This window comes from Tauraco erythrolophus, chromosome 2 (assembly GCF_009769465.1).
Source record: "Tauraco erythrolophus isolate bTauEry1 chromosome 2, bTauEry1.pri, whole genome shotgun sequence".
NCBI lineage: Eukaryota > Metazoa > Chordata > Aves > Musophagiformes > Musophagidae > Tauraco > Tauraco erythrolophus.
Window position 1 is genome coordinate 42691239 of NC_141466.1, and position 26918 is coordinate 42718156.

At 37.3% G+C, this 26918-nt stretch overlaps 1 protein-coding gene across 1 annotated transcript in view; it reads right to left on the minus strand.

Moving 5' to 3' along the window:
- The window catches only part of PHF3 (PHD finger protein 3), a 59694-nt gene that overhangs the window by 18264 nt on the left and 14512 nt on the right, over positions 1–26918 (minus strand). Inside the window, exons 3-6 of the mRNA XM_086631355.1 lie at positions 16001–16162; positions 13027–14833; positions 1749–2076; positions 575–710 (exon numbers count right to left, since the gene is read on the minus strand). Coding sequence (XP_086487481.1) covers positions 575–710; positions 1749–2076; positions 13027–14833; positions 16001–16162 — 2433 coding nt within the window. The remainder of the gene's footprint in view (positions 1–574; positions 711–1748; positions 2077–13026; positions 14834–16000; positions 16163–26918) is intronic.

The following is a 26918-nucleotide window of genomic DNA, read 5'->3' on the forward strand; positions in this document are numbered from 1 at the left end:
CTGGAAGGGAGCCAAAGAAGGGGACGGAGGTTGCTAGGAGGGGAAGTATGCCCCTTCAACCTTTCAGATAAAATTGAGATGAAAATCTGATGGCTCAGCATGCAATATAACATTCCCCTTTGAAATGAGTTGACACAATTATTTGTCAATTTGTGCAAAAGACATCAGTAAGCAATTAAAACACTTTTATGGACATTAAGTACTTCACAGTATTTTATGACAGAATATTTCAAAGTCTTCTGCAACATGAAATAAAGTTTCATACAGAGATGTCTCTGTGTACTTTTTCTCCCAGTCTCAATTACATAAGCATCCTCTACTATTTAAACAGGAAACATTCACGTATCTGCACAGGAAACATTTACCTGCTAAATAAAAATCAAAAATAAATGAGAAATAAAAGATCATAAACATCATGGGAACAAACAGCTCTTCAGATCACCATCACTTGCACTACGAAATGTGGTTTGAAAAACTGGTACTATAAAGAAAATCATCTTTCACTGTACATATATGTGAATTACACCACTGTCTGATTTCATGGACCTTTCAACCATACTAAGGAATTCCTTACTTATTTTTTCGTTTTTATCTTCCGGGGATCGCCGAGGAATTACAGCAGCTTGTGATCCTTTACGGGCAGGAACATGTTGCCCTTTTTTAGCATCTGAGTCTCTGGACTCGGACAAGTTCTTCCCATCACCAGATTCCTGAAATATTTACATGTTAGCACGCTACTGAATGCTACAATGAACCAGTAAGTAACTATCACATGTTTTTCCCATTTTGTCAAGTATACTGTATAAGTAATTCCCTGGATGTATATCTTTATATTATTATACAATATTTTCTAAAAAGTTACTGAACAATATCCCAAATTACTGTCAAGTATTGCTTAATCCCTTTGAAATACTGGCCGAAGACACATCATGGGCAGTTTGAGTTAAGCTCTGTGTTGAAAATCACTATATTTTCAGCTATTTTAAAGGTGAGGGATACCAAGGAACATCCCTTAATCAGTTTTAGTCACATATCCACAGGAAGTCACTTATGATTAGAAAGCACATGTAAACCAAAACTAAACATAATAGTTTATATGTCAGAATTATAATACTACTTTTCAGAGATAAGACAAAAAGGATTACTGATGATTAATTTATGACGAGTATGATGCTATATACTAAAAGACTGCAGTAACAGAGTCTTTTAACTAACAACTGCAGTAAAAACATCTCACTGCTCTTGCAAATTATCCTTTGGTTAGTAAAATAAGACACAAAGAAAGCAGAAAGGCTCTAATTAAAATGTTAAAAATTTTCCTCTGCATACAATCTGAAGTTAAACAATCAAAACTAAAATACTGATTTCATATTGGTTTACAGATATTTAAAAGATCTGCAGTTTGTATCATACAACAAATTGACTGATGTCCTGTAAAAGCATACAGAAATCTGAAAGTAAAATGCACAAAGTTCTTCACCATTTCTATATAAACCTATACACGTAGGTGCACATACACACACACACACACACGTGACATGCACATAACCCTGCTCAATGTAAGAGGAGTTCAGCAATATCACCTTGAAAGAGTTAAGTCAGTTAGAACATGAAGTAACTCTCAGAAATAATAATGGAGAAGTTTTAAATTAGATTCACAAAAACATTTGAAATATGGCAGGAGGTTAGTAGAAAACTCCTTCTACCCCCAATAATTAACAGAACTTTAAGTATTAAGTAAGACTCACCCGTCTGAAGATTTTGACTTTGTGCTTCCCAGTGTCCTCTGCTTGCTTTGTTTTTTCAGTTGTCATATTTAGATTACAAGTAGGTGTTTGCTTTGACATCCCTGGTTTTTCACACTCAATTGCTTTTTCTTCTCTATGGATTTCAAGTTTCACTTGAGTATCTGGTACACTTTGATCAAAACACTCCATTTTTTTGTCTTCTTCAGCACAGCATTTCACACACACGTATTCTTTATCTTCTTCACCCATCTGCTGCGCTTGAGAAAGACTCAGTCCAACACAATCACCGTGAAACCAATCATCACATCTACCACAGCCTACCATAAATCTGAAAACAAAGACAGGTGTAAGTCAGTGTATAGACTAAGAAAGAAGATACAGCAACTTAAGCACAATGTACCATACTTGTTTTGATTTCTACATCTCAACAATTCCTTCTTACCTGGTAAGTGATTTTCTTTGTAGCTTTACATCCAGCTCCAGCCTTACGACATGGTATGACCTTCCTGAGAAACAGGTTTTTTTGCCTTTTGCAATAGTCCAAGAGAATATCATAACCTCATTATGTCTTTTTGTAACCTGCCCCCAAATCCTACCAACAAGATTGTTTCAGACTACTGTTAAAAAAAAAAAAAGGAAAAAAATCCACCAAAAATCCGCAACTGCTAAAACTAGTAAACTTGATTGAAAAGACTTGAAGTTTTCTTGCAAGAGCATATTATCCCTGTTTTCCTTCAAATATAATCCCCTCACAGCAGACATGTATCAGCTGCACTCTTCCATAGCAGAAAGAGACGTCTGAGAGTTTTGACAAATACCATCAGCACAGAAACATCAAGATATTCCAAATGAGTTAGTGTTTTACATCACATTCCTTAGACGGTTATTACTGAATTACTTCCAGAAAGTTGACTCTTTACTAGTGAATATGAGGACAAGACTTTGGCTTCCAACTACATCTTGCTAGCTCACAGAGACCAATCTTTTAGCTTTAAATAAGGTGCATGTCACTTTTGTGTTGCTCAGCTGTTTTATTCAGAGGTAGTAGTTATTTAAAGAATGTTTCAAATGCTAAAACAAGTATAATTTAAAGAACGCTTTTCATCTCCTAGTCACTTAAACTGTTTCATTATTTTTAAAGTCAAAGTAACTTTAGGTACAGATAGTATTTTCAAAGTGTTGGAAAGATCACTTGGTCTAAAATAAAACTATGAATTCTGACTATTTTTGCAGATGCATTCGGGAAACTCTACTAGGTATCACTAGTATCTAATTGCATTGAAAGGTACAATTTGCAGTGGAACTATTTTGGAAGGATGTAGAATTTCAAAGTTAAACAGGTTAAACAACCCAATAAATCTATTTCAGGAGATTTAATTGGCAATAATTATTTTTTACAATCCTTTCTTATAATAATGAATCATCATTACTAAAGATCTGCTTTTGAACGATGTAGGAAGATCCACTCATGTTCCTCCCTCTTTTTTTTTTGCTGTTGTATATTTACATAAAATACATTAAATACATGTACTATGACATATATTGTCTGTATGAAGAAAATCCATAAAGACTGCAAGTGTATTATCAAAAGTGTGAATGCTTTGTTAATACTGAAAAAATTACTGGATTATTAGTTTTTAAATTCCATAGAAGACAAAAGTAATTCAATGAAATGCTGGTTGTTAAGGCAATATATTCAGCAAGCTAAATATACTGACCTGCAAACCCTGTTTCTTTAATCTAATATCCTATAAATCTCCTTCATGACAACTCTAAGCAAAATGATTTCTAATGTACGCATGTCCCTATCAAGGCTAGGATCTGCTATCTGCTGACTTACCTACTTTGTAAACCCATTCAAATATTACAGAACATGCTTAGAGGAATTCTCATTCATCAGAACTGTAGATGGTTTGATGCAGGTATTATATGCAAAAAAACTACAGGTATCTCAAGAGATGAAATATCTATTTAACAGCAGATGTTTGAAACACAAGAGAAGGAAGGAAGAAAATATTGTGGCTTTATGCTCTGCCCTTGCTTACCCAAAATAAATCAGGATTAAATTCTGCTGAAGTAAACAGCATTTTGATGCAAAATGAGTGAGAGAAGTTTTAAAGCTCCGGGAGTTTGAGAAAGAGGTCATTTACAGCCTCACTAGCCTATGATGCTGCTTGCTAGATTTGAGGAAGCCAGTCTTTTAATTTAGTTTGTGAAGAAAACTATTTTCTCTTTATTTTTCTTTTTCTGAGCTGCAAATACATTTTTGGTACTAGTCATGACTAGCAAACAGTATCTGCTCATCTATTTAGTAGTTTCAATTAAGGAGGCAGAGGTTCCTTCATGTTTCTGTCAGTATCTCAATCTTTTCAGATCCATGTTCCAGCAAAGTTAAGATACAAGAAAGGTAACATGAGGGGCCAACTGCTTCTGATGGTCTTACCAGAGTAATATCGTAACATTCATAAGTGCAACAGGAAAACACGAGAGTAGTGACGGGACTTCAACGCAAAGATGACTGCTCCTTTCTGAGAGCCTAGAGCCAAACACAGGATGGCAGATGGCAGGAAATACAACGCAAGTGCCTATTTCACAACTGCAAGGATCCACTAGAGGATACTTTACATAGGATACATCTTCCACCACAGCAAGAAAATATTAGTAAAGCTTTGGGAATACCAAAACTGGTTACAAAAATGCCAAACATCAGATTTTTCTACAGAGCTGAAATAAGATCAAAGCATACCGACAAGTGCTTCTTGCTCAAAGGATATTTTAGTGAATGAATGTCTTTTGGTTAAAAACAGAAGGAAACCAAGAATACACCATCTTGAAGCCACAACTACTACTTGAATTTTTAAAAATATACATATTTTTTCTCCTGTTTGGAAATTCAGGCATTGGAGACTAATGTGTTAAATAAGCAAGGCAGACTGTAACCTTTAGCAACAAAAACAAAATTTTGACTATTTAGAAAACAGACTAAATTTTTAAAAAAGGAGAGATGAACTCTGGAGACTAAAATACACAAGATGCTGCACATCTTCAACTTTAAATTGACATCGTGTAGAATTTTTCAGCATAGCTCACACCTAGTAAGTGGGCAGCAGGGATAGTGTATGATGAGTGAAGTACCAGATAGGCATCCAGTCTTGCATTTTTATTTTCAAGTCTACTAAAAAAAAAAAAAAGTAAAACCTTTATAATGAATTTGGCTCATAAACAGATCATTCTTCCCTAACAATATACACCACGATGGACAGATGTCATTCAAGCCATCTTAAGCAAACTACTGAATATGGCATATCCATTTGGCTTCATTCCAGTTTTCACAATAAGATTTCAATTACACTATATTTAAACACATACAATAAAACTTCAGAATTCAGGATTCAGAAACTTAGTCTACAAAGAGAATCTGGAAATGTCCATGAAGCTCATACTATAAAACAGTGTTTACAATTGTCTTGCTTAAACCTAATTACACAAAATGGTAATAAAAATACCGGTGCTGCCTGCCTAAAAAAATTCACTATTTTCATACTAGTCAACTGCAAGACTGTGACTTCTAAGACTGGAAGAGAACATACTGATTTTGATAGCAGTAACGTAAATAATCCTTTTTACAATAAGGCCACTTTTACATCTTTTATCTGTTTCTCTCATCTGCACACAAAACACAATTATGCTTTGTAACAGCAATTGTAATTGCGTAACGGGCAATGCTCAAAGACTAAAAGGAGGAGTCAAGGGAAACTGAAGCCTGGCTTGAAGGATCAAGGATGTCCTCTTGAACAGCTGTCAGAGTTGTGACTGAAGAGGTTCTGATATCTTGGACTATTAAAACACCAAAGTTTATGACTGTAGACTGCTTCAAGTTTGAAGTGCAGGAGTTTTACCCATGTTGTAAGGCTGGATTGGAAGATGTAAAGCTGAAAGAGAAAGAAAAATGCATTTTAAAATATTAAATCATGCCATATTCAATAGTAGAATTGCTTTCACTGGACTTTAATATAAAAATCAAAATTTTGCTTAAGAAAAATCTAAAGAGAGTTGACAGGTGACAGCAGACAGTGCTATAGTTCATTGGGACCTTCGCATATAGTATATTATTGTTTCATTTCTTTTGAAAAATCCTCTTGGTAGTCCACATATCAGCATGAAAAGATGCATTTAAAATCAGACAGTAATAGATGATACATAAAGAGAGACAATAATTAATGCAAACCTTCCACCATTTCTCTTTGAATTGGGAGATTTTTCTTTGGTGTGTTATTTGTAGTAAATTAAATCCATCTGTTAGATGAAACACACAGGCTTGGACGATTTATTTTCAAAATATACAGGCCACGTTTTAAAATTCATTTACATACAATTAATTTATGTAACAAAAGCAAGATTCCAGACAAATCCATTACTGTGAAATAAGATTTTACAAGTAAAAGGGAGAGAAACCATCTTATTCATAAAACAATTGTTTGTTGTAAAGCTATACTTACAAGTAAAATAAAAGACAAAAAATTGGGAGCTGTTGGAATAGTGCAGTGTGGGCCAGCAATCAGCATTGTAGGATTAATTAATAATGTGAGGTACACTGCAACGGAAAATCATCTACTTGAGAAATAATTGCCTCTCTTTAGTCCTCTGCATTTGTGGTACATAGGGAAAACACTGCAATGAGACTTGAATCTTAAAAAAAAAAAAAAAAGCCAAACTACTCGAAACAACAGCCTACCTCCAAACTCACCTAAAAGGAGTAAAACCACTGTTCACGTACTTTTTAAAATACTTACAGTACTTAAAGCATGTCCCACACCTGCATTCCCCTCTCCCCCAATGGCATTGTTTACTAATCTTCTATAAAAATTGCTATAAATTTGTATTGACATTACAACTGTGTCTCAGCTGCACTGATGCTACAGTGCAGTCAACATTAAAGCAGAGACACTGCATGGAGGTAACTTTTTCCTTCAGCTAATAAAGATGTTACTACTAGAGAAGATATTCACGGCAGCTTTAGCAGAGCCTATGTTCCACGCCAGGGAAGTTGTATGGGATCAATTCAAAGTTCAAGAGAAATGACTATTTGCCAAAAAAAGCACTACCTTGTCAGAGTAGATATACATGAGCAGTTTCTCGTGTTTGCTTTTTGTACAAGTCTAACATAGGTGATTTTTCAGGTTTTGATCTTCTAGAAACAAGAACAAGCTATCTTCAAAGAAACACTATAAGCAGATCTCTTTACATGGAATTTGCAGCAGAGGAAAAAGAAACTGCAAACTTAATTCCTATGTATTAAATTTCAATAGTCCATATCTTTTATGTAATATAACTTTCTTTTCTCCTTAAGGCATCATTTGTTTTGTTTTTTGTTATATGAACCTCTCCAAAAAATGAAGCAAGCAGGGAGACAAGCAATCCTAGGCTCTTTGAACTAAAGGTGAAAGCACGAAACATGCCCAACAACAAAACAGGAAAACTAGAATCACTGAACTCTCGAAAACCCTGAAAAAACATGTGTACAATACATCTCATAACATTAAACACAAATCTGTTAAAAAAAAAAAAAAGGGAAGCTCCATTACCAGTGGATTCTACCCACATGTTGCATCTTGCAGGATCAGGATCATACGTTCTATTAACTGCATATATATATATATATATACATATATACACACACACACTCTTCATAAAACCATGTATTTTAGACAACTCACACTATCCATTTGCCTGACTTCCTAATGGTACTGGTATTAAGAAGAATCCTACCAATATTGCAGCATAGTAAAAATCTAGTATCCGTATAAAAATCTAGTAATAAAATGATACAGTCGTAAATATAAAAACACAGTAGAGTCTGTCTATTCATTAATTATACATTATAATGCTATTGTGTTTATACTGTCATTCAGTTTTTCTACACCTGTGGGTGGACATGGATGGTAGCTTTTAATGTTGCAAGGCTTTTTCACAGTGGAAGAAAGCAGGAACAGAAGCAGAAAACTTCAAAGTATCACACATGACTATAAATTGATGGCATCTTCCATGATCTGCCTTTTAACATACTCAGTATTATTCAATGAACATGTTCTACAACTAAGGCATTATAATTATTCTAATTACTGTTTCTTGTGAACAATGTTGTCACAACAATGATTCATTTGCTGTGTATGTATTCACTCTTAAAAAAAAAAAGGCAAATTTAACTTAAGGGTGATTATAAGTTTGGAGCCTTAATCTCCTTCCTCAACTATTCTCTTTTGTATTGGCTGTGCAAATTATACAATCACCTGGTTCCAAAATAGCTTACTGAAGTATTAGCACTATTTTCAAAAAACACATGTCCTACTAACAACCTTTACTACAGGAAAAAACAGTTTTCAGATTATTTTTTTAACTTTATCCATCAGCCAAAGTAATTTTCTGCATTACAGTTGTGCAGAAACTTTTTAGTGACTACATGTATACAAGAGATCAGGAATACTCTATCTTTGCTAAACCAACTCCTGCACTTTCCAATTAATTGTCTTTTACAATATTACTAACTTTTTCTCTATGTTAAAGCAGAATTGAAACATAGGGAAAAAGAAGACCCTAAGTGAAAATCTGGTTCTGCATTGCTTAATTTTTCTGTGAGCTCTGAGAAGGCCAGTGTGCGTCTGAACACACAAACTGCATGACCGTATCCCAAGCAACAACAAAACAAAACAAACAGCCAAAAAACCCTCAAAACAACAAAAGAGAACACCCAAACTCCCACAGCCTATTAAAAAACCCTTACTAGAACTGTAGAAAACAAAAGATGAAGTCGCCAGCAACAAATTAAAGCTACAAACTTCCCTCGTGAGATAATGCTTTCTAGAAAATTTGCTTATAAACAGAGTATGTCAAGTTATGTACTATGAATCATTAATCAGAAGCTGGTGGAACTTCTTCTGTTAAAGAAGACAGTGTGAAGACATGGGAGACAATCTGCAAAACACCAGTTAGGTTTTGTCTATCTGTACAAGAACAGAATGAGTTAGAATCATAGAATCATAGAATTGTTAGGGTTGGAAGGGACATCAAAGATCATCTAGTTCCAACCCCCCTGCCATGGGCAGAGAAATCCTCCACTGCACCAAGTTGCCCAAAGCCTCATCCAACCTGGCCTTGAACACTTCCAGGGATGGGGCATCCACAACTTCTCTGAGCAACCTGTTCCACTGCCTCACCACCCTCATAGTGAAGAATTTTTTCCTTATATCTAATTGAAATCTGCCCTCTTTCAGTTTAAATCCATTGCCCCTTGTCCTATCACTACACACCCTTGTAAAAAGTCCCTCTCCAGCTTTCCTGTAGGCCCCCTTTAGGTACTGGAAAGCTGCTACAAGATCACCCTGGAGCCTTCTCTTCTCCAGGCTGAACAGCCCCAACTCTCTCAGCCTGTCCAGCCCGCAGAGAGCTTGAACATCTACAGTGAAAACTAGAGAAATTTATAAATGAGCCTTTACATCAGAAGAATGCATGACACATACAAGAAAAAAAAATCCTACTGTGGCAGATTTCTCAATGTCTGCAGAGCTACCGTATTCACCTGGCTCTATGCCAAGAAATTAAATATTATTTTTTTTCTTCAACTATCTTTAAAGATCTTTGATCTGTCTTCAGGAAGAATAACTATTGTTTGTGACAAAGCCTAATATTTTCAAGATCACTTGAACTCATTAAGAAGTTGAAGCAGTAACTTCAGTCTGTAACATTTTTGTGTGATACGCACATCCGTACACACATTTCATTTATACGTGAATGAAAATTTACATGCATCATGTATGTTGTTAGCTGATGAGAAAACATCTGACAGCAATGAGAATACAATAGCAAAGTCAAATGCAATACTAAAAGCAACAACAATTCAAACTTTGCACTGAAAAAAAAACCCTACACCTGTTTCAGAGGTGCTGAAAATCACTAAGTACAAAAAATTACATTGCAATTATCTGACTTGTCCAGAAACATAGAGTTTAGTTTACATATGAAAGAGCAATTATTTTTTAGTAATGTTGCAAAGGTAAATCTCTGAATGAAAATCAACACCATACATCAAGCAAACCAACTGTAACAATTAGTCCTGAAGCCAAACATTGATCATCCAACTCTCTGGGTAATGCAGATATAAAATACAAAACCACCCTGTTGGTTCCAGTTTATAAGCACCAAGACAAGTAGAAAACAGCACGAATAGTCACTGTTCAAAGCTCAGGTGCCAAAGAATGGCAATCTATTAACAGAAAGAAACAAGACAGGCTATAACTTGTTAGCTTTTTTGATCATGCAAGTCACAAGTTCTTAAAAAAGGATTCCTCCTTTCCCAGCCAGGTGTTGTATTTGCAGTGCAAGGCAAGCGTGCTTTGACTTTAAATGTGGTCAGCAAATTACTGTGTGTATTCCTAAAGATACAAATTGACTTCATTTGTCAGGTGCTGATTCTGAAATTAAACAACGCACAAGTACCATCCTTCTTCTGCTGTTCTAGTAGGCACGGTAAGATTACTCTGGGGCTGTGAAAGACCTACGTAAGCATTGCCCTTTGGGAATTCTGTACACAAACAAGGCTGATGAAACGATCTCCACACATTATCTTCGACCTGAAACAATTTTCCAAGCTTAGTATTACATTAACAATGTTAGTAGCTTCACGTTTATTGTAGGGAAAACAAAAAGTTCCAGTAACTGTTTTGAGCGAGAATTGTAAACGTGCTTCATTAACATGACATACTGCAAAGCTCTTATGCACATTATTTCCCAACTCAGGGCTGCAACCTCAGTTCAACTTCTTTTTCTACAAGTAATCTGTACCATAGCATTGATAAAAATTTTCAAAGTTTAAATAGTCATAAAGCAGGATATAAACACAAATATTGTTTCAGATGTTAGCTCTGCCTTTGATATTTGTTAAACTTACTGTCATTTGACAATGTTTGTGTGTCTCACTTTCTCTTTTTCTCCTATACCATGAACAGAGGAAAAAAAGGAAATAGGTTGGCCAGCTAGGCTATTACAGAAGGGAAACAAAAATTCCGTGAAAAGCAATCCACAAAGTGAATGAAAAAAACCTTACCACTATAGTCAATTTCAATAGTTTTGATGTTTTTCCAGGTGATAAAAGTGACATTTATCACATTTAGCTTTTTTTTCCCCACTGTATTGAAATCATTTTCTTGTCCTTGCACCAGTAACTACACAAGTACAAAAACACCAAGGCACTCGAGATACCAGTTTTGCTTCCTCTCGTATCTTAGTGACATCAAGTGCTCTGAAAGCTATAAGAGTTATTTGCAGCATACAACTACGAAATAAAAGTAATTTGAAGAAATTAAAACTTCATTTTTTAGAACAGTGATGATAAAAAGTGCTGGACTGACAGTCTTAAGTCTTCTATTATTAAGCATGGGGCTCAACACTGCAAGCTTCCTCCCTCCACTCCTGTGTCTTAGTCACATTTTAGATACAGAAATTCAGGGTTTATATATATACATTATACTATTTTTCTAGCAGCAGTAAGAGCTGGCAATGCAAAATTGGTTTGTTGCATTTAATCCTCTATCAATGCATAGCACGTGTATCTTCTGTAGCATTACTTTGACTTTATAAACTAAAATAAGCAGATTTAGCTCTCACTGCTGTTATCTTCCTAGTATTGGTTAGATCCATTTAGTATTCAAAATTGAGACTTTCTGAACTCTAACAAGACATTCAGAATAAAAAAAAAACACAGAATGTTTAAAATGTTAGCAAATGTTAGCAAAGAAAACAGGAAGAGTTCAACTCAAAGCTGATTTTTTAAACAGATAATAAGCAGTTTAAACTCCAAATACACATATTTTGCTTTAAAAACATCCACAGAAACATTTTCATGAAACAGTCTTTCTGAATTTAAAGAATTAGTTGAAATACAGGCTACCCAGGTACTTCTATCATTGTAGCAAGACATGAGATGATAAAAACTAAGGAAACACAAACTGCATAAAAATAAACACTATAATAGAGGCATAAATGGTAGAGATAGTCCTAACAATAAAATGATTCTAAAATTTAAAAAAAAAAACACACCACCAAACCGCCCCACAATGAACTAAGTTTGAGTGTCCCTTCAATCAGGTAATTTTCACGAAGCAAGCAGAGCAAACCTAGCATTAATTCTTTTAATAGGCCACTGATGCAGTTACTATAGCTGCAGTTAATGGTTTTTATCTATTTGTTTTTCAAACATTATATAACAAGCCAATAAAATTCCCAAGGGCTCTTCTTATATACAAATGAATGCTACAAAAACCTCAGATACCAAAGGTAATTGTTCCATGTTTCACTCTGACTTTGAGTTCTATAGGACACTCACTGAAAATTACTATTAATAGTTTCTCTCACGTAAGCAGAGGACTAATCAGAAACATCTTCAATTTGAAATGAATTTTAAGAAAAAAGAAAAAAAAAGGCTGGCAAGTAAAACTGCAACTATGAAAAAATACTTCAATACTAAATGGAGAAAATAAGAAGTGGTTACAAAGGAATTCTTATTCTTGGATTGACAGTTTTTTAGTAGAACCCAACGGCCTTTTTCAGCTCACCTACAGTGCAGAAGAGTAACTTTTGTCACAGAGGGACGTTATCAACTTCAGATGCAACCTCATTACTGGGTTTAGTTAAAGGCAATTTCAGATATGCCCACATGGGAGTTCTCTGCTCCCCATCCACCCCCTCCCCTTCATTACTCCTGTTACAAGAAAGCCTCACAGCAATGATTATACAAATTGAAAAAAAATCTAAATCTCTTTGGTATTAGAATCACGCTTCTACCAGATAAAAGTCACATGCAAACAACTATTTCATTGTTTTGGTTGATGGTGATCCTTCCACTTAAGAGGTCTCTGGAAAGAAGGAAATGACAATTTGGAACAGACACATCTTAGTCTTCCTTCTTTTCTATGAAAAAAAAGTCAAGTTTAAAGCACATATTTTAACAGCAGAGCAGAATTACACATTCCTCAAAAAAAATTATTCCTATAATAAAACCTTTGTAGTAAAAATTTTCAGCCAAACTACTTTTCAATGGTCTATAGAAAAGATTTTTTAAAAAGTATATTGAGTGAAAAGGACACTAACTGGCAATGTAACACACAAGCTTCCTATGTCTTTTTGTTTTGGCACCAGCAGTAACATTTGCTAAGACAGGAAGAAAAATAAAAAAATTATCTTCCGAGACCAATAATAAATTCCTCAGACACAAAGCCACACACACCTGTTGCCATGTGGCTTTTTGCAAAAGCCACACTGCTTGTTGGGCACCCAGACATATTTGCTTTCACTAGCAGAGGTATGCTCCAAGCCTTCCCGCTTAACAGTTGAAATGTTATCTGGAATGAACAACGGAGGTTCATCGAGTGAAAGACTTTTGCTACTTCTTCTCTGGCGAGGCTGGAGATTCTTATCAATTCTTTTTGATTTGTATTTTTCTTTATCATCTTCCTTCGGATGTTCTACTATCAGGGGATCTTTTGTCTCTGCTTCTTCCTTTGTGGAGCTATTTGTTTTTAGCACAGTTGCAAGCTGGTGTTTCTGACCCTGGGCTTGCTTCTGGCCAAGATTTGAAACATGCCCTGATAACAGGTGCACGGAGTGGTGGGTACTTTGATGAGTAGGAGACTTCTCACTTGCTCTTTGAATTGATGACTTCTGTACTTGCCCAGAAGCCTGGACTCGGGGTACTTTCTTCAGCATTGTATTGGTCTGCTTTTTTACTGTCACCCCTGAAACACAGCTCTTTGCTTTCAAACCCAGATCAGACTGTTTCTTCCTAATTTTAACTGGGTTATTCGGATGCTGATTACTCTCTTGCTCATCTGCATTCCGTTTCAGACTTGCTGAAGATGCACTATGAAGACCTGAAACAGTAAGACCAGCTCTTGTTCTTGAACGCGCTACTTCTTGTTGCACTGTACCTGATTTCTGTCGAGTATCTGGAGTCAGATTTTGCTTATTCTGTATTCCAGATTTACTGTGTCGGGGCCTAATGTTCTTGTCACATTTTGATGAAGTGCTAATTTGTTTATCATCATCCTGAAATTTCGATGCCTCAAGGCCTTCTACTTTAGTTCTGCTGATCTGCTGTACATTTTGGCTTGTTTGGTCAAGAACAGTGCTTTCTAAAATGCTATTTCCTGGGTCACCAAAAGTAAACTCTTCGCTTCTCAAGTCTTTATTATCAAACTCTGTACTGTCCAATAGTTTCTCAGATGAAGCTACAGTTTTCTCCACTCCGTTGTCATCATCTACAGGTTCTGTTACACATTCCTTTACTGACAATGTATTTTCATCAGGAGCTTCCACATTGTGGGAAACTAAACTACAATCAACCCCCTCTTCTACAGAGCTGGACAAATTTGAAAAGGTCTCACAAATTTCACTTGGATTCACACAAACACTAGATGGATCATTAGGTTTTCCAGTTACCCCAATTTGATCATGCTCTTCTGTTTGCTTCTCCAATTCCTCTGTTTTGTTTTCAGTCTTTTCTTCTGAAGAAGTTTCAGAATCCATTGAATCAATCATATCATTTGCTTCATTTTTAACTGCAGTAATTGCAGTATCTGCAGATACTGAGCAAAATGACTCAACATTCCCAGATTCAGTCTTTGTTGCAACCTCTGTTACCTCCTTAGTTTCTCCAGGAGAAGAGGTGGCTTCTGCTAAATTAGCACAACTTAACTCTTGGGATGTTTCCTCAACTTTTGCCTGCTCAAGGGTTTCTGACTTTATTTCATTCACCTCTTCGGGATCAGGAAGACATTTTGTATTACTTTGGGATGCTGTTACCGCAGCTGCCGTTCCTTCTGTCTGTCCTGATCGTCTTGTACTACGCCTAACTTCTTTAGGCTGTTCTATTTTCAAGGGTGCAGCAACATCTGTCTCTTTAGCTGGACTTCTCTCTTGTTTCTGTCCAGTTTTTGGAGCAGATCCACTTTTTACAGATGATTTCTTGGTACTAACAATAGGTGCAACATTCGAACGCTTGGCTAGCGTGCTCTGTCGCAAACTCCGTACTGGTTCTAGACAGGGAAAAAGAAAATGTCTTAGTTATACTGCGTCCTCCTCTTAGCAAACACGAGACTTACCTAGAATAGAACTGATTTAGCTTAGTGGCACAAAGAGAACTTAAAACTTACTAAACTTAAAAAAAAAAAAAAAATACCCAAACACCGCTGCTGTCTACTCTAAAAAGTTATCAATTACTTGCATTTCAATTTTACACTGCCACAGTTTGGATGTAAAATCTCATTTTTTCAATGGCTATGAAAGTTCTGAATAGTATATATAAAACAGAAGTGATGATAAAAAGACAATCAAAACCCACTCTGCCTTTCTACCACTCAACTTTTTCTATCTCAAGTAAAAATTACACAAGTGAGTTATATTGTGATTAGAAGTATAACTGTGAAATTCACAAACCTTTCAGAGAATATAGTATATCAATCTGAGATCCAGTCACATCCTCACTTGATGACATCTCTTACATTTTCTAAACAAGAAACCATTCCAGTGCCTTTTTTAAAAAGCATATTCACTAGCTTTGTACCACAGGCTCTTATTTAAATTCTGACTTCCCTATTAAGTAATTTTATCTTTTTAACTCAGCCTGTTCTCTAGGGGTAAAAAGCAGTGCTGTCAATAATTCCAACAGTTTAGCAAGTTAGAAAAACCCAACCATGATCAATTAGCTACCACACAGAACTTAAATATTTGATTAAAATACTTATTAAGCATATTGAGATATTTTGATGAAGTACTTTACGACTGCAACTACTATAACTTAATTTAAAACAAAAATAAAATACACACATAAAAATAAATAGAATTAAAATTTTAATTGGAAATAAAGAGCCAAGCTAACCTAATATTCCAATGCCATTTCCAAATACAACATGCTGTTGTTGGTGAAGAACCACAGTGCTCATCTTATGCAAAGTCTCAAAAATGAGTTTAAGGACCACAGGCAATAGGGAAGACATCAAATATTTATCAAAGAGGAATTCAAATTGAGTAGTACCCTATGGATACCAACTTCTAGCTCCAGTTTATAAAAAAGGAAGTACCTGTACTTGAATTTGCACAACCAAATAGCAAAGCTTTAAGTTTATAAATGTTTAGGGGGTGGGATTATAAAAATTTCAATTGACTTCAAATTTGCCAAACCACATAATCTAGTGAATGATCACCTTGTGCCATTAAACGTGGTGATTTTCTTGGTGATGTGACTGATGCTTCTTCACAACGGCTCCTCAAATTTCTGTTAGGTAAAACAAGCTCATCTTCATCAACGGTGTCATTACCACTCTCTTTAACTCCTTCTTCATCCATAATATCATCAAGACCAGTAACTGGAAAAAAACAAACAAGAAAGAGCCTAAAACTTAAAATGATCAAAAAATGTTGCAGCTGCAATGCTGAGCAAGACAGGGGAAGAGACAGGGAAAAAATAAACAAATTGGCCATCTAAAAACAAACAAAAGGGGGGGGGGAATAAGAAAGGCAAGACAGAAAATTTCCATGTGAGGTAGTTTTAGTGTAGAAGAAGCTGTCACCCAAAGCTTAAAATTTCTGTAGACAGTCCTTATAGCTTTTTGGTGGACTCACATTTTTATTGTTTTTTTGCCACAGGAAGGTCCCCAGTCTTAGAGGATCAGCTGTCCCTCACTGTCCCTTCCCACCTAAGAAAAAGTGAAGAAAGGTAAACAGCAGAAAGAGCTGATCCAAAAGAGCAAAGAGTTGAAAAATCACAGTTTTCTCACAAGATACAATTTTAAAACTCTAAGTCCCGCCCACATCACATATCTGCATCTGCAACCGCTTTTTGGAGGAGCATTAAGTGCAGCATGCACCAGTCTCCCAGGAGAGTATGAGAACATTGTTGAATTCCTATCCTCCACTAACCTGAGAAGGACCCCAGAGGTTGGCTCCTGAAAATAGGTTTCCTAAGAGGCAGTCAGGCCACTGTACCAGCCATTCTCCTCACTTTCTCTAAGTTTGGTTCTGCAATGGTAGCCTTTCCTATCCCAAGATCATATGTGTGATTAATGAATTCTGGTCCCTGCAGGATGCGAAATTTGTGAGGTCAAGCCAAACACCCAAGTGATTTTACAAAACATGTAGTAGGGTCTGAAAAATACAACACAGACTCCAAACAACCAAGTATGTCTATTTTTCACTATTCAGGCACCTACCTAGAAGCATTTTTAAGATAAACTAACTCACATGACAGAAATAAGGATTCTAAAAGTTTCTAACAATTGCTTACTGAAAACTGATTTAAATTAATAAATTTATCTTAGAAATCAAAGTAAGCAAGAAGTTAACAGAAATTAAAAAGTGATAGAATTTTTAGACTGTCTCAGAAAATCTGTTAATTCCTGCTCCTTTTCAAGTTCAAGGTTATTGCAACAGAAAATAATGCTTTTGTGAAGAAACTACAATAGTGAGCATACATTAAAAAAAAAAACCAAAAACTGGAACTTGTAAAACACTGCTAAAGCCAAACAGTGATGAATACTCAAGTCTATCAAGACTGTAATTCAATCCACAACCACCTGTAACGAAGCATTAAAAAAATCCCAACCAAACAGCCTCTTAAGGAAGGTTCACCTTGGTACCAGGTAATCAGCACTCCGGACTTCTGTAACTAGATGGCTGTCAGGAGCCGAAAACAAGGAGTTTCTTGAGCTGACAATTTATTATTATAAATTTTATTTTAACCATAATTTTTAGTTATTGCATTGTATGCACCAGTTTACAGAGAAGTAGTGTTTCAGGAAATTACTGGCAGCTTTTGCCTTCCAATCCACAGAGCCACCTTTACGCCTGTGCGTGTGTACATATACACACAAATACCACACTCAAGCTGCAGAGGACTGATAATACTGGTCTTACTCTGCTCATACAAATGTTCCTTAACCACTTATCTCCTATAAGCCACACGTTGGGGAAAAAGGACACACTGGCATTATAACTGCCCTGTTAGACTTTATTTTCCCCTAAATATCTAATATTGGCCATTGTCCAAGATGGGAAACTGAACCAGATGGACCCTCATCCTACCTCTGGCTGCCCATTCCTGTGTTCTCAAAGAATATGCCCTCCCAACCGCTCTGCACTTTGGTATTAGCTTTCTCACTAAAGAGTGTTCCTACAAAACGTGGAACAGGTATTCAGGAACAGACTGTGACGAAGCAGACTCCATTCAGATCCTCTTCTGTTTCTTCAGTGTAGAACTGAACTACTAAGCTATGGAAGACAATATGACAAATAAAAACTACTCGGACAACTTCTGAAACAGCTCTGGAGTAGATTTCATGGCTGCCATTAGAGTCTAAGGTTTTACAATATTCTTGCTCAAGTTACTGAATTTACACACTCTCCTTCATTAATAACAAAAGGGACACATTCAGTCTACTATTGACAGACAGTTTGAAATATTAGAATTAAAGTATTTTCATACTTACAAGACTCTGTGCTGCAGCTTTAATTTTACAGAGGAATTTGAAGCACAGAATCTTGCTAATTTCAAACCACCTGAGCTATAACTCGGCTAGTACAGACCCATGAGGCCCCCGGATGAGGAGCATTCGACACAGACCCTGCTGGGAAGAGAAAAAGTGACAGAGAATAGTAATAGATACAGATGAGACTAGGAAATTAAACTATGAAAGGGAAGTGAAAGTAGAGAAACAGCACTGGGAAAAGTACACCAACAAAAGCAAAACCAGACAGAACTAAAGAAAAAGATATAGAGATTATCTTAGTAATAAATATCTAAATATTATGTCAGTAATAAATATAGAAATTAAGACAGAAGGATAAAAAACAGAAGAAAGGAAAAAATAAAGAAAAAACATATCTGAATAGAAAAGTTGTACACCAGTGTACAGCTGAACAAGCTGCAAATAAGGAAAATATGAATCACGTTCAACATATTCATACCGGAAGAGGCACCACCGGCCTTCAAGTTAATATTCTGAGTCTCTCCATTACTTGTAAAGTATTTAATTTTCCAAACTACCGTGCTGTGCTACTGGCTCATTTTTATATAAGTTATACAATCATAGAATAACATATAGTAAAAATAGTTCACTTGCAAATTTAAAGTAAAATTTTCCATGTGTTAAAACAAAAGCGTAACCACTTTTTAACTCTTCAGTAATGTAAAACTGAGGAAAACAATCCTTACTTGTTGGGGGAAGAGGTGGGAAGGAGAAGAAAATACCCCTAAAAATATCAGTCTTTGATATTTACAAATCTTTATTTTTATTAACGTTAAGTCTTCCCTTGATTATCTTCAGCCAAAATTAGATAGAAATATTCAAGTTTTTGACACACTGGTGAAGGTAAATCTCAAGTGTAGAAATTAATTTCTTTTCTGTAGATGTTAGCCCTGATTTTCTTTTGCTTAGCTAACCAAACAGAACAGAACTCCATTGTTGATGCTGCTTTGCACTGTTGTAAATGCTATGTTCACCTGAATCATGCCAACAGCAGGACTAAGCAGGTCCATGGCGGCATTCCATGCTTTAATTCTACAAGCATCACAAAATATATGGAAATGGTTGAACATTTTAAAATTTCTACTATGCTACATGGAGAAGGTAACATAAGAACCTAACATTATGCTTCAATTAAAAGAACAGTAACAGTCTAAAGCAGTAACTAACATATGTCTCTGTAAGCCTTAAGAGCTAAAAACTCTAGCAAAGCAATGAAACAGAAATATTGATACTAAAAAACATCACCAAATCAAGACTTTAAATGAAGACGGTATATTTTACATAAAATCTTTTTCCTATTGACATTTGCAACGCATATGTTCAAGAATCAGAATTAAAAATACTGTTAGAAAAAAATATATATTTTCAAGAGAAATAAGGCCACTGATGATATAACTTACATAAGAAAGCACCAAATTCCAGTGGTTTCATGAAAGCCTTCCTGTAAGCCTGCAAACCTGTTTAACTGAGAATATGCCTGCAAGTACCTTGCACTGATTGCCCAGCACAAGAAAAGAATCCATAGTATTCCATGTGAAATACTAACTAAACATTTAATCCCATTCTCCATTAATCTCTAAATTGTAAAGAGATATTCTTCCTGTCTTCAGAATAAAAACATGAAAATCAATTAGGATTAATAAACTTAATACAGCATGTATCTTGGCAGAGGACTGAATTCCCATTTTTAAAAAAGATGGAGTTACATCACAGGGCTACTGATTTATGGTTCTTTAGCCACAGGAGCCTGTTACTTTGGAAATAAAGAGTAGTAAAGCACAAATTCCAACAAAGTAAAAACACAGCACCAAACCAAGCACTTTAAATCAAATGATTTTATTAAGAAGAGACCCTTTAGATGAGCTCTGTGATTTGTAAATATATAAACTATCTTGCAAATCCTATTACAGATCCAAGCTCTCTCCATCCATAAAACTGATCCAAAGGAGTAAATAACTAAAGTCTTCAGAAGGACCTAAAATGGGGCAAACTGGTAGTTTGTTACCTACAAACAGAAAAGCGTGCAAAACAAATGCTCTCAATATAATATTAATACAGTAAATTTAAATTTTATACAGGAAAGTTACTACCTTGGTCACAAGATACTGTGTAACTGTTCACATGGACAGCTTAAAGGAAGGAAGGCATAAAGAGGTAAGAAAACTGAGAGAAACAACTGTAGATCCATTTTTGAGTTTCAATCTGAAGGTTACATTCAAAATTACTTCATATGCAGGAGGAAAAATACATGTACATTTGGCTTTAGTGAAAAGAGCCTGAAATGGCTAACACAGCCAGACAGGACACTAGCTAAAGAAAAGTATTTGTAGCCAGAAAAATTGGTTTGGCTCCGAAGATTCGGTACGTGATCATGATTTTAGCAGAGGTAATGCTGCTTTCAACATTATTCATGAAAACACAGGCTAAAACTAAGAACAGACTTCATTTGGGAGAAACACTTTCCCAGCAGCAATCCAGAGGGACAGAAGAAACAAAGGCAATTAAAAAGATGTCCCCAACAGTCTTTGTACACTCTTACGGGGTGAGTCTTCCTCATCATTTATGATAAATACCTGATTTGATAAATATACCCATAAGCTAAATTGGTTTAAAGTTTGATTTTATTATGAAATCCAGAAATGTGTCCAGACGATAGGCAATTCAAATTCCACTCCCTCTACTACATGTATAATAAACCAAACTGCCCCAGTAAATGACATTCTGAAAAGCTACAGAACTCATGACAGCTGGGAAATACCAATTTAGCATGAACGCTGGTTATTTAGTTCACTGGCATGTGACTAGTCTGACCTGCTATGCTCGCAAGCTTACAAATTAGTGGACAAGTTTTGAGCATGTCTTCCAGCAAGAAGTAGCAGAAGAAAACAGAAAACCTATCACTAGGGTACCATTCAAAGTGCAAAAAATGGTGTTGCTCTCAAGAGTTATGTCATATACTAAACTTCACAGTTTCCACTTCTGATCAAGGAATTGCTTAGAATAGAATAGACAAATAAAAACCACCACACAACCCCAAAACCGCATATCCACACCCACCCACACCACTCAAACATTAAAGATGCCCAAGAGCTGTTCTACATAATCTACCCTCCTGTGCTGGTCATTCAGTTCTTGGAAGAACTGAACGTCAGCCACCTGACCACACTGATGAACAGAAGCACAGCGACACCTGAAACATGATATGGGATGCTTCTGATTGTTTCAAGAACTTGGGTTCTATGTAATTCTCAAAAAGTCTCATTTTGTCAAATTCTGTCCTTCAACTGGCAAAGAGAACAGTTATATCAACTTCCACTACATCTTTCTGCTAATACACACTTCAGCACAGTAAATGGTCTCCATTACCGCTAAGCTCCCATGAGCTGCAGCAAATAAGGTCTGTGGATAGCTTGCACCTCGATTCACTGAAATAATAGAAAACTTCCTAGCTGTGCTGTAAGAGCAGCAACCTGCTCAGTCTAACCCCACAAACTAGTAACCCAACTACATCTTTACAGTTTAGCAGCCACTCCACAAACACATCCTAAAAGGATTTCAGCACAACATCTGCTAACTTGACCCACACCCTTTCCAGCTTGTGAGAGACTCATGAAGAGTTACTTCTACCTCTGCTCAAAGTTATTACCAGGATCACCTGGAAAAAAATCTTCTTGTCTTCTCCAAATACGTAACTATTCAAAATTAAACAAGACAACCTCATTCTATTATACAGTGGCAATTACAGAGTAAGCTCACCAAGTAGACAAAGACCAATCATTTTATCTAACTAAAGAAATCATTTCGATTCAGCACAAACTGGATTCAGGCCAAGACATGAACGTAAGACTGCTTTACTAGTACTGATACAGTTCCTCCTATCAACAGATAGGCAACAGACATCCATTCTCATGCTTCTTGCTATTTGTCACACACCAGTGCTGCTGACTATGAGATGCTCAATACAAGAAAGACATGAACCTGTTGGAACGGGTCCAGAGGAGGGTCACAAAAATAATCCCAGAGATGGAACATCTCTCCTATGAAGAAAGGCTGAGAGTTGGGGCTGTTCAGCCTGGAGAAGAGAAGGCTCCAGGGAGACTTTATTGCAGCCTTTCAATACTTAAAGTGGGCCTATAAGAAAGATGAGGACATATGGCATCCAGTCATTATTAGCCAGCTGGACTGAGTTGAGATAAATTACTAATCAACTCAAGGTACCGACCCTGCCTACAAGAGGCAGGCCATTTCCTCCTGGCTGCGGAGGATGCAACAGTGTCCTTGGTGCTGCAGCCCAGGCTGGTGAGCGACAACTGGTGACCCCGACGTGATACATCCATGAGACCCTGGGAAGCCCCGACTCCCTCGCCGGAGCCGAGAGCCCGAGCCGAGCCAAAAGAGCCGGAGCCGGGAGCCCGAGCGAGAGTCCTTCGGAGAAGAAGGTAAAGCCGCAAGCCCCAACGTGGTATTCGCGGGAGGGAAGCGTGCTGGAGTTGGATGAATGGACTGGGTCTCTGCTCACCATAAAGCCTTTGTGAAAACAAAAAATGGTAAAACAAAAAGGGGGAATTATGGCATCCAGTCATTATTAGCCAGCTGGATTGAGCTGAATATAATGAACTACTAATCAACTCAAGGTACAGACCCTGCCTACAAGAGGCAGGTCATTTCCTCCTGGCTGTGGAAGATGCAACAGCGTCCTTGGTGCCGCAGTCCAGGCTGGTGAGCAACAACTGGTGACCCCCGCGTGATACATCCTTGAGACCCTGGGAAGCCCCAACTCCCTTGCCGGAGCCGAGAGCCCGAGCCGAGCCCGAGCCAAAAGAGCTGGAGCCAGAGTCGGAGCCGGGAGCCCGAGCGAGAGTCCTTCGGAGAAGAAGGTAAAGCCGCAAGCCTCGACGTGGTATTCGCAGGAGGGAAGCGTGCTGGAGTTGGATGAATGGGCCGGGTCTCTGCTCACCATAAAGCCTTTGTGAAAACAAAAATTGTAAAACAAAAAGGGGGAATTATGGCATCCAGTCATTATTACCCAGCTGGACTGAGTTGAGATAAATTACTAATCAACTCAAGGTACCGACCCTGCCCACAAGAGGCAGGCCATTTCCTCCTGGCTGCGGAAGATGCAACAGTGTCCTTGGTGCCGCAGCCCAGGCTGGTGAGCAACAACGACAGACTTTTTAGTAGAGCCTATAGTGACAGGACAAGGGGTAACAGTTTTAAACTAAAAGAGGATAGATTCAGACAAAATACAAAGACGACTTTTTTTTTTTTTTTTTTACAATGAACATGGTGAAGCACTGGAACAGGTTGCCCGGCAAGGTGGTAGATGCCCCATTCCTGGAAACGTTCAAGGTCAGGTTGGATGCGGCTCTGATCAACCTGACCTAGTTGAAGATGTCCCTTCTCATTGTGGAGGTGATTGGACTAGATGACTTTTAAAGGTCCCTTCCAACCCAAACCATTCTATGCTACTATTCTCCACAACAGAAGCATTTATAAGCCAACTTAAAAAACTTGCATTTTCTGGGTAGATGTCTAACAAACAATGCCTACAAATCAAACTCCAACTCACAAACATCTACGTGTTTCTGTCTTACAGACAGGTACTTTAAAGGATATATAACCAATTAACCAGTATCCATCACATAGTCAGATAACTGGTAATTCACCATAAAAAGAGCTTAGTACTAACAAAAAAGCTTAGTTCATCATGAATGATGTGAAAAATAAACCGTAAAGCTGAGCCAGACAGATATCACGTTGATCAGTAATAACTTTAGATTAGGCCTGTAAATAACACCCAACAAGAACTAATGTCAATACAGCAGTAAGAAAAAGAGCAAAAGACGAAGCCATACCCAAAACCAACTTAAGAGCAAGAGAGAAGGGGTTCTTAGACAAAAAGACTTGATCTCCAAAGTAAAGCAGAGAAAAATGTTGTCACAATCCTGAGAAATTTGGTATGTGGGTAAGCAGGCCTGAAACAAGCCTTTCTCAAAGCTCCTGCCACTCACACATACTAATGTTCCCATAAGAAACTTCATATTTATAAGATGGCACAAGTTCTTTGGGTTGAAAGAATATAAAGATAGTATCTTGTTTTGTGCATGACAAATACTCTTGAACTCTGCTCAAATCAGGCTTTCAAATAAGTATTAGTGAGTCATGCCTTCTGTTCCTCCATTTTATCTATGAGACCAAATACCTTTTTAAACAAATCACTTCCTCAGTCCAACTACTCTTACCTTTATCTCTTCAGCTTGCTCACAGCAATCAAATAAGTTGTAGCATGAAATCTTCACCACTTTAAAAACTGGACAGAATAGAGTATGTTCCAGTTATTCATGGAGAAGCCAGCATGATAAATCTGTCCTTTGCTGACCCTCTGAACTAATTTCCATAAGCATTTTGCTCCTTTTCTTAAACTGTTCTATGGTCTAGGCACAAGTCATGCAGAACACTGTTTAAAGGTCTAAAATTGTGGTAAATGAATTTGTGCCTCTGGAAAATAACTCTTCAGGAATGAAATCAAGAGTGTAAGGAATACTACCATCTACCATTTCAGTATTTCCTACGTCTTGCCCTGCCTAACATAATTAGGTAACAATACTGAAATACACTTTGCTAGGTACACTTCTAACCCTGGTGAAAATGTTAAAAGAAGAGTCAAAACTCAGCCATTCTGTTATCATACTGCTTAATGCACTACAGAATAAACTCACAGTGAGATTATACAAAGAGAAGGAAAAAAAAGAAATGGAAGGATCAGAATACAGCTATCATTCTGTATGATACACCAATGGCGTTGTAGCTCTAAGGATGTAAGGCAAGTTTTGTGGGATGAACTATGCTTTTTTCTTTTTTAGACAAATTGAGGTTGGTGCAAAGATGAGCTTTCACATATGATGTCTGGAAAAAACAGCCTTTGTATGGGTAATTCTTACCAAGGATACTATCATCCTACATGACTGCAGTCTTACCAGCAAACTACCTAAGTTGTGTTAGATCACCAACAGTCTCAGACAAATCAAAACTCATGAGCTAAACGAACACTTGAGGAAAAAACATAAGCAAAGAAACTTGGCTTCAAACTGATAATTATTCTCAACTGAAAAACTGTAAACACACACTGCAGTCTCACCATCTCAAAATAATGACAGTTATTATCAGGACCTACAAGGAGCAAGCAACAGCAAGAACACTTCATGTCCTTTTGAATAGCTACTACATGGCTTCACTAAAGGCAAATCATGCCTAACAAATTTGGAGGCCTTCTACAATGACGGGGTAACAGCACTGGTGGATAAGAGAACTGACATCATCTACCTGGACTTGTGCAAAGCATTTGACACTGTCCTGTGTCTCTAAATTGGAGACACATGGACTTGACGGATGGATCACTTGGATAGGAAACTGGCTGAATGGTTGCACTCAAAAAGTTGCGATCAATAGCTCGATGTCCAAGTGGAGACTAGTGACCAATGGCATTCCTCAGGGGTTGGTTACTGGAGCTCGTGCCGTTAAGTATCTTTGTCAGTCACACAGAGACAGTGGGATCAAGTGCACCCTCAGCAAGTTTGCAGATGACACCAAGCTGTGTAGCGTGGTTGACACACTGGAGGGAAGGGACACCATCCAGAGGGACCTTGACAGGCTTGAGGGGTGTGGGCCTGTGTGAACCTCATAATGTTCAACAAGGCCAAGTGCAAGGTCCTGCACATTATTCAGAGCAATCCCAAGCACAAAAGCAGGCTGGGCAGAGAACAGATCAATAGCAGCCCTGAGGAGGAGAACTAGGGGGTGTTGGTTGAGGAGAAGCTCAACATGAGCCGGCAATGTGCACTGGCAGCCCAGAAAGCCAGCCATATTCTGGGCTGCATCCAAAGAAGCGTGGCCAGCAGGTCGAGGGAGGTGATTCTGCCCCTCTACTCTGTTCTCATGAGACCCACCACCTGGAATACTGCATTCAGCTCTGGAGTCCCCAACACAAGAAGGGCACGGACCTGTTGGAGTGGGTCCAGAGGAGGGCCACAAAGATGATCAGAGGACTGGAGCACCTCTCCAATAAAGACAGCCTGAGGGAGTTGGGGTTGTTCAGTCTGGAGAAGAGAAGGCTCCAGGGAGATCTTATAGCAGTCTTCCAGTACCTAAAGGAGGCCTACAAGAAAGCTGGAGAGGGATATTTCACAAGGGTATGGAGTGATAGGAGAAGGGGCAATGGCTTTAAACTGAGAGTCAATTTAGATAACATATAAGGAAGAAATTTTTCACTCTGAGGGTGTTAAGGCAACGGAACAGGTTGCCCAGATTAAGTTGTGGATGCCCCATCACTGGAAGTGTTCAAGGCCAGGTCAGATGAGGCTCTGAGCATTATCTGATCTAGGGTAAGGTGTCCCTGCCCATAGCAGCAGGGTTGGAACCACATGATCTTTAAGGTCCCTTCCAACCCAAACCATTCTATGATTCTATACATTAATTCCAAATTACATGTTTTAATTTACTTACTGAAATGTAGCTCTGCTCTTGCTTTCAGATTTAAAAAAAACCACTACATTAAATTCATGAACTCAGCATAAATCAAATCCATTTTGATTCCCCTAGT